At 42.0% G+C, this 7,493-nt stretch overlaps 1 protein-coding gene across 3 annotated transcripts in view; it reads right to left on the reverse strand.

Moving 5' to 3' along the window:
- IKBKE (inhibitor of nuclear factor kappa B kinase subunit epsilon) overlaps window positions 1-6,799 on the reverse strand; it is a 34,835-nt gene extending 28,036 nt beyond the window's left edge. The window contains exons 1-3 of one of the 3 annotated variants that reach the window (XM_081009037.1): window positions 6,466-6,799; window positions 3,424-3,738; window positions 1,385-1,525 (exon numbers count right to left, since the gene is read on the reverse strand). In XM_081009037.1, the coding sequence (XP_080865163.1) occupies window positions 1,385-1,525; window positions 3,424-3,510 (228 nt within the window). In that variant the 5' untranslated portion in view covers window positions 3,511-3,738; window positions 6,466-6,799. The remainder of the gene's footprint in view (window positions 1-1,384; window positions 1,526-3,423; window positions 3,739-6,465) is intronic. The other 2 variants (XM_081009035.1, XM_081009036.1) reach the window with 2 other exon arrangements.
- Window positions 6,800-7,493: the final 694 nt, after the last annotated feature.

Consider the following 7,493-nt stretch of genomic DNA (forward strand, 5'->3'; position numbering starts at 1 on the left):
CAAGCCAGCAGGCAGAGGAACTGCCTCTTATCCTTGTTTGCATTTTCTACTTCCTTCACAGCTATGAACACTCATTCCTCTATTCCCTTATGAGGGGAATTCCCGCTCCCGCCCCGCCCGTCCCCCAATTCGTCAGTGTGCTTAAAGCTCAAGTGTGCTTAGGCAAAAAGAATAAAAAACTATACATTTCAGCTCTCCTGAAACTATACCACTTCAGAATGCAGGTAGGAAAAAATGTATGATTGAATTCTGTGTGTTCCTAAGTTTTGAATTAAAAAAACCACCCTGCCTATAGCATACTAGAGTCTTACTGTCTTACTGGCTCTCTACAAGCTGAGAGGACCTTATTATTATTATTTAGGAAAAGCTTCAATCAGACAATTTTTTTGTTCAGAGGTAGTCAATGTGGCATTTAAATCATCCCTATTTAAGGTTGATGTGAGTTATGGTCTAAAACACCTGACAGATATTACATTGGCTACCCTTGCCTGAGTTGCTTTCCCCCTAATCTCACTGTCTGGAAACACTTTCAAACCTCAGGATTTTGAGAGGTTAATAACATTCTGTGGTACACAGATATGGAAGGGAAATTCCCAGAAAGATGTTGTTAAATAGGAACATAGGAAGCCGCCTTATACCAAGTCAGACAATGAGTCCATCTACCTCAGTACTGTCTACTCTGACTGGCAGCACCACTCCAGGATTCCCGGATTCCCAGCCCTACCCTGATATGCCAGGAACCTTCCTACATGCATGGAATTTCCCTTTTTTTATAGCCGCTGCACACAGATGCTCTACCACAGAACTATGGCCCTACTCCTTCATTGAAAATGGATGTTCATAAGAAGCCCTGGCACAAATTAAGGCAGCAGTAGGGATTCTTTGATGGGCTAGCAGGTCAGCAAGTGCCTAAATCAAGGGTACCCAAGTGGTGTCCTCCAGACAAAGTTGAACTCCTAACTCTCATCAAGCTGGACTTACAGGTCATGCGGGCTGGGGCAGGTTGGAGTTGCAGTCCAAGCGCATATGGAGGGCACCACACTGCCTACCTCTGATCTGAATGCTGTGCCGAAGAAGGCAATGTTGTCCAACATGCTGATGTGTCATTGACAAAAATAACAAATAACTCCACATGGCACATTTAGTATAAACAAGTGACCTGATAAACAGAAGTGCTGTTCAGGCAAGGCTAAAGTAACAGTATGCTATGTGTGGAGGGGAGAACATATACACACACCGTATAAACATCCTTGATAAACAAGATTCAGTAATCGCAGTGTTCAGTTAAGATACGTTTTAGTGGGGTGTTACACAATGCCACCATTATTACACCAAACATAACACATATATCAGCCTTTGTTTGAGAGTGAAACCCACAACTTACAATCTCTTCCACGGCAAAAAGCTTGACAATGTTCTGGTGGTTTAACTTCCTCAGCACCTCAAACTCCCTTATCTGCACCTCCTGAGGTCTCATGTAACTGGCATTGTTGAAGACTTTCACAGCAACCAGTTCTCCTGATTTCTGGGGGGGGGGGGGACAAAGGGCAGGGTTTCAGGAACCTTTATTCATTCTGTATGACCCTGCAGCATGTAAACATGAAGGAGGAGAGAGGCACATCTCCAAAACATGCAGCAGACAAGTCACCATATTTTGTTTACTTATTCCCATGGGTTCCAGCTATTTCATTTGCTCTGTAGAATATTCTGAAGTGATTAACAATTTTAAAAGCCCAGATTCAAATCCAATACAGATACAGATTTCATTTATATCATTTGTTCCTCCATATAGCACCCAAGGTGCTCAGAAATAATAAAAATGCAATAAAAAGACCTATAAGAAGATAAAGATAAAGAGCAGATAAAGCTTGTCATCCAAAGAAAAAGGAACAAGGAGGAGGGGGATAAATAGTGAGCAGGTGAAAACGAGCTGTTGCTTTAAAAATTCCCAGAGCTAGTTCCAGAGGCTGGAGGCCTGCCTAAATAATAAAAAAAAAAGTATAGGCACTTCGATGGAGGCCATAAGAAACACAAGAAAGCCTTCCTAGGAAGGGAGTGCCAAAGTTTGAGCAGAGCCACTGAGAATACCTCATCTCAGAACTCCCCCAAAAGTGTCCCAGATATTGGTAGGACTGAGAGAGGAGCCTCTGCAAAAGATTTCAAAATTTGATCAGTCGTCTATGAGAGAAGGTGTCCCTTCACGTTACCTGGTCTCAAGCCAGGGCTGTATAGGTCACAATTGTAGCTTTGAACACACTAGCCATTTGTTTGATGCACCTCTACACACAGTTGCTGTGAATTTTGCTACATCAGCACAAACTCCTCCAATGGCAGAGCTCTGCTCTGCTCTCGCACTCAAGATCGCAGCAGCCACATTGAGCATGCTTGTGCTCCAAGCAGCCATGTTAATGTGAAGACACATGCATTAATAATAATAATAATAATAATAATAATAATAATATCTTTATTGTCATTGCCCCCTTCGGGGACAACGAAATTACTTGACTGCTCCATAAAAACACTAATTAATCAATACAGTATAATACAGCAAGGGAGATTAGATGACTTTCAAAGTCCGGGCTTCCCATTCAGGGCCGAGATCGCTCTGGAGAAGAAGCTGTTCTTAAGACGGTTCGTTCTTGTCTTCATCGTCCTGTATCTCCGTCCCGACGGCAAGAGCTCGAAGAGACAGTGACCAGGATGCGATGGATATTTTACTATGTCCAGTGCCTTCCTATGGCACCTTGTGGCATAAATCTGCTCTAAGGTAGAGAGTGGGCAGCCAACAATGCTCTCTGCTGCCTTAACAACCCTGCACAACCCCATCCTGTCCTGGGTAGTACAGCTTCAGTACCACACACATAAGCCATAAGTGAGCACGCTCTCAACGGCACAGTGATAGAAGGCAAGCAGCAGTTTCTGCGGAAGGGCCTGTGGTGGCATTTTTTTCTAGAAGCAACCCAGTTTTCAGGCAACTCTGCCACCTTAGCTTCTCATGAGAATGAGTTACACTTGAAACAGCCCTGACAACAAAAATCACAACTTATTATGGTAAAAAAAAAAGCAAGTCTAGCTTTCTAGGGGCATTCCAGCTCTCAAATCCTCTTCTGATCTGGGCTTGGATCTTCAAACCAGTTCTTAACTAAACCGTATAACCTTCATCTGCCTCACTTAGGGCTGCTCTGGTAATACTCCACTTCCCATTATTTAAATTAAATTGGTTGGATCATGACTATATTATGCCCCATTGACTTCTCATGTGTCAAATCTGTATCCAACCCAATGTATTTATGCCAATTATGTTATGTTCCAGCTCTAAGTCTCGTTTTACCGTTATGCCTCAAATTTATGTTGTGTAATTGCTTTGCTAAGTAAACACCACACTCACAGGGCATCCTAGTCATATATATAAAGCCTCCTCACCTTGTTACGGGCTTTGTACACACTGGCTGTGGCACCTTGACCCAGCACATCATCCGTTTTCCAGAGGTAGTTCAGCGTGCTTTGCATGGCCAGAAAGGCAGTGGTCTGCTTACGAGCTGCAAAGTAGATGGAAGCAGGCAGCAAATGTCACCAGCAGGCAAGAAACAAGCTGGGTCAGGTTTTCCATCAACTGAGCAATTTCTCCTCTCACTTATGCAAAATGATGTTGGGAAATCCAAGTCTTCAGATCCCTTTTCCAGGAGAGACTCTGAATGCAAGTAGTTGAAGGAAGTCTGAGGTGGGATAGGAAACCACCTGGAGCAATAAGCAAAATGGTCAGGGCACTGGATTAAAAGGCCATTCAAAATCCTTCCAGCGTGGTGGAGCCACCCTAACCCTAACCCTATTGTTAGTTCAGAAAGCAAGAGGATTGCAAAACAGTAGGTGAAAGAGGAAATGCTCGGCTTCTTGCATAAAGTCTAATGAAATTCCCTGTGTTGCAGCAACAGTGTGTTATGATTAAGATTTTATCTCACTAGTTCCTCCTCAAAGACATTAGTATCTCTCGTGGCCATTTTCTACTTTTTATTTTAAATGGCTAAGCACCTCAAGCTAACCCTTAAGATAGAAGGCTGAATGCTTATTAGAATAATCTCATTTGGAAATCTAGTATATATTTGCATCCAGATCTGCATTGCGGCTAGAAAATAAAAGCATGAACTGTTGTAAGGTGATGCCCAGAGAACATCAGTCTGGTGATAATGCAGATCTGGAGCCAAAAATATACTTGGCGCCTGATTTTCACTGCTACACTACATCAGCACCACTTTCAGCCATTTAATATTCTACGGTACTACAGCATTTGGTAGAATTCCTGAATGATCCGAGGCTTTCATGTATAGTTATCTTTATATAGAAATCTAATAAATTTAGGCACCAGGCACCAGTTCCTCTTCAACCAGACCTTTGGCTGATTGCTATTCTACAGCCTTTTAAAGGTGTCTGTGGAAAGGGGGATTATTGTATTGCTGTTTTGTTTTTAATTACTTACTTGTTTTTATCCCACATTTTATTCTGTGAACCACCCAGGGAGATCTTATGATGAAGGGTGATATATAAATTAAATTAAATTTAAATAAATAAATAATAGTTCTTTTGGGCAAGAGCCTTAGCTCAGTCTTATAGCATCTCCAGGTAGGACAAGGAAATACTTTTACCTGTATCCCTAAAGAGTCACTGTCAATGTAGACAAAACAGTGCTAAATGAACCAGCTGCCTGCCTCAGTACTGTATAAGGAAGTTCCCCATATTCTCTATACTGTGGTACCTCGGGTTAAGTACTTAATTCGTTCCGGAGGTCCGTTCTTAACCTGAAACTGTTCTTAACCTGAAGCACCACTTTAGTTAATGGGGCCTCCTGTTGCCGTCGCACTGCCGGAGCACGATTTCTGTTCTCATCCTGAAGCAAAGTTCTTAACCCGAGGTACTATTTCTGGGTTAGCGGAGTCTGTAACCTGAAGCATATGTAACCTGAAGCGTATGTAACCTGAGGTACCACTGTACTGCTATGTTCTGCCTACACACACACACTCAATTGTCAGAATTGCTGGCGCTGACCTATTATATTCAGTTGTGTATTTTTAGCAAAAGTGCAGCCACATCAGGATTTGGTCCCATGTTAGGATGAGCTCAAGGAATGTGATCTCTGAACAATTGTCAGGCCTGAGAGATATTGCATATAACACATGAAGTAACTTTGAAAAACCCCATCCTTCATGTCCATCAGTATGTGGCACAATCCTGTACATGCTCAAGGATAATTAATTTAAAAATTCAATCCAAAACTATGTTCATCCATTTTATATCAATTGCACATAATTTCTTGTCCAGCATGAAACGAAGACGGATCTCAACAGTGTTCTCTCCGCCATTGGTGACCCCTGGCCATCTCTAACAATTTCAGCTTAGCTCTCACTGATAGCCTAGTAAGCTATAGGAATGCTGGCTGCAAATAAAATGTCAACCAGTGTGAAGAATTCACAACCTTGGCAGCCGCCTTCACACCACATGAATGGGCCAAAACATACACACCTCTGAACAAAAGTTCTAGTATTCCTCCTATTCTAGGAAGGCAGAATGTTTTAGTGTTGATTGTAGCATATCCTCTGTGGAGTCATCCCCAAAACATACAGCATACACAGGGGGAGAGGAAACTTCCCTGAACATTGACCAATTTCCTTTTAAAAAAATTTCCCCCCTAATTTCTGTACTATGGGAAGTAGAAACTGAATCCGCCAGGTTTTTTTGATGTATTGGATATTTTATTCCCCTGAGCACAGAAGGAAACAGCAGATACCAGATACCACTGTTTCAAAAGGGCTGTTTTGCTACCTATGGTAAGAACACCATTTAGCATTCCTTATGAAGGCATGAAAAGAAGACAGATTTATGTTAGCATGTAATGTACCTCAAATAGATGTGGTCATGTTAAAATGCATTAGCACCTTTGATTAAATGAAAGCATCCAGACTCCACTCTGGAGAGAACATAACAGTCTTAAAAGATATTGAGGCTGTGGTGTTAATATCCATTATATAGGTGTTCAGGGCATCAATTTAATAAATAAATAAAAATAAAAATAAAATAAAATAGGGTGTGAAGATTAAATGAACAATTGCTGCATCCCCTGTGAAAAAGTCTCATAAGTGCCTCTGGGGCTCATTAAAGAAATATAGCAAATGTTTCCGTATAAAGCCTGCTTCCACGAAAATATACACCCCACCTTTGCATCTCTCTAGTCCTTATATGCGTTCCTTGCATGCCTTGCAGAAAGTAAAAAAAAAAACATGCCAAGCCAATTCAAACTCGGCATTGCAGGCAGGAACAAACACACCAAAATAGGATAGGATTTGCACCCTACAGGAAGGAAGTGTACAGGCACCGTTCATCTACAACTGCTATGTAAGCCGGACGCAAGGAAGTAATAAATCAAGCAGCTCGGTTGCAGATTTTCACAGGTATATTGCGAGCAAAGGATCCTACCTGAAATTGGACAATTGGTTCTCTCCAGAGATCACAGCTCAACTTCCCCCACGAGGGACTGGCAGGCTTGGTCAGCGAGACCCCATGCAAGCTCCACGCTGACGACCCAGTCAGTTTGCGGCTCCTCGGGCTGCCCCACAGCGACTTCCTGCTTTCCTTTTCTCTTAAAGGTACACACACCCGTCTTCTCGGCCCTCCCCGCAGCAGCCGGCGGGAGGAAGCAGGGTACCGGCTGTACCCTGTACCAAATCCTCCTTCACTTTCCTCACCTCCGCGCCGCCAGTCAGTGCCGGATTTACGTATAAGCTAAACAAGCCATAGCTTAGGTCCCCACTCTCTTGGGGGCCCCCAAAAATGTAAAGAAAAAAACACCTGGATGTACATTTCCAAAATATAAGATAAAAACAAATAAAATAAAACCTACATACAGCAACAGTGTTTTGTGTTGTGTAGGCTCCTGTGCTATAAGTAATGGCCCCCGCCTGCTAGCCTGCTCCCTAAAATATCACTGGTTTGCTATTATTATTTCATGTTTTAGCAAGTTTCTAGAGACTAGATTATGTGTCTGTGTAAATTGTGTTTCTCAAGGAACTTTTGTTATTGCCAAATGCCAATGTGTTTGCATTAAGTTATGAATAAAAAATCATTTTAAGTTAGAGCTTAATAATTATTTCACTATTAATATACTTCTTCTTAATTGTATTTCATTTCAACAATTACTTGGATAAAATACATATTTTGTTATGTGCAAATGGCTTTAGATACCTATTAGGTCCATAAACTACCATATATTCAACACAAAAAACAGCGACAATTTGTTGTTGACAAAGGACAGCTGGACATATAAAGGGCCCCATGACCTTTAGTTGCTTAGGGCCTCATCAAACCTAAATTTTGAAGCAGACTTGCAGCACCTGCCCCTTTCTGCTTGAACATGCGGAAGCCCACTCCCCAATGATTAAGTGGCAGCGTTATTGATTCTGGAAATTAAAAGTAAAAATAGCCAACAGAGCCCTTTCTCTTCACTC

Source organism: Podarcis pityusensis, assembly GCF_964106645.2.
Source record: "Podarcis pityusensis genome assembly, chromosome: 6".
Classification (NCBI taxonomy): Eukaryota; Metazoa; Chordata; class Lepidosauria; order Squamata; family Lacertidae; genus Podarcis; species Podarcis pityusensis.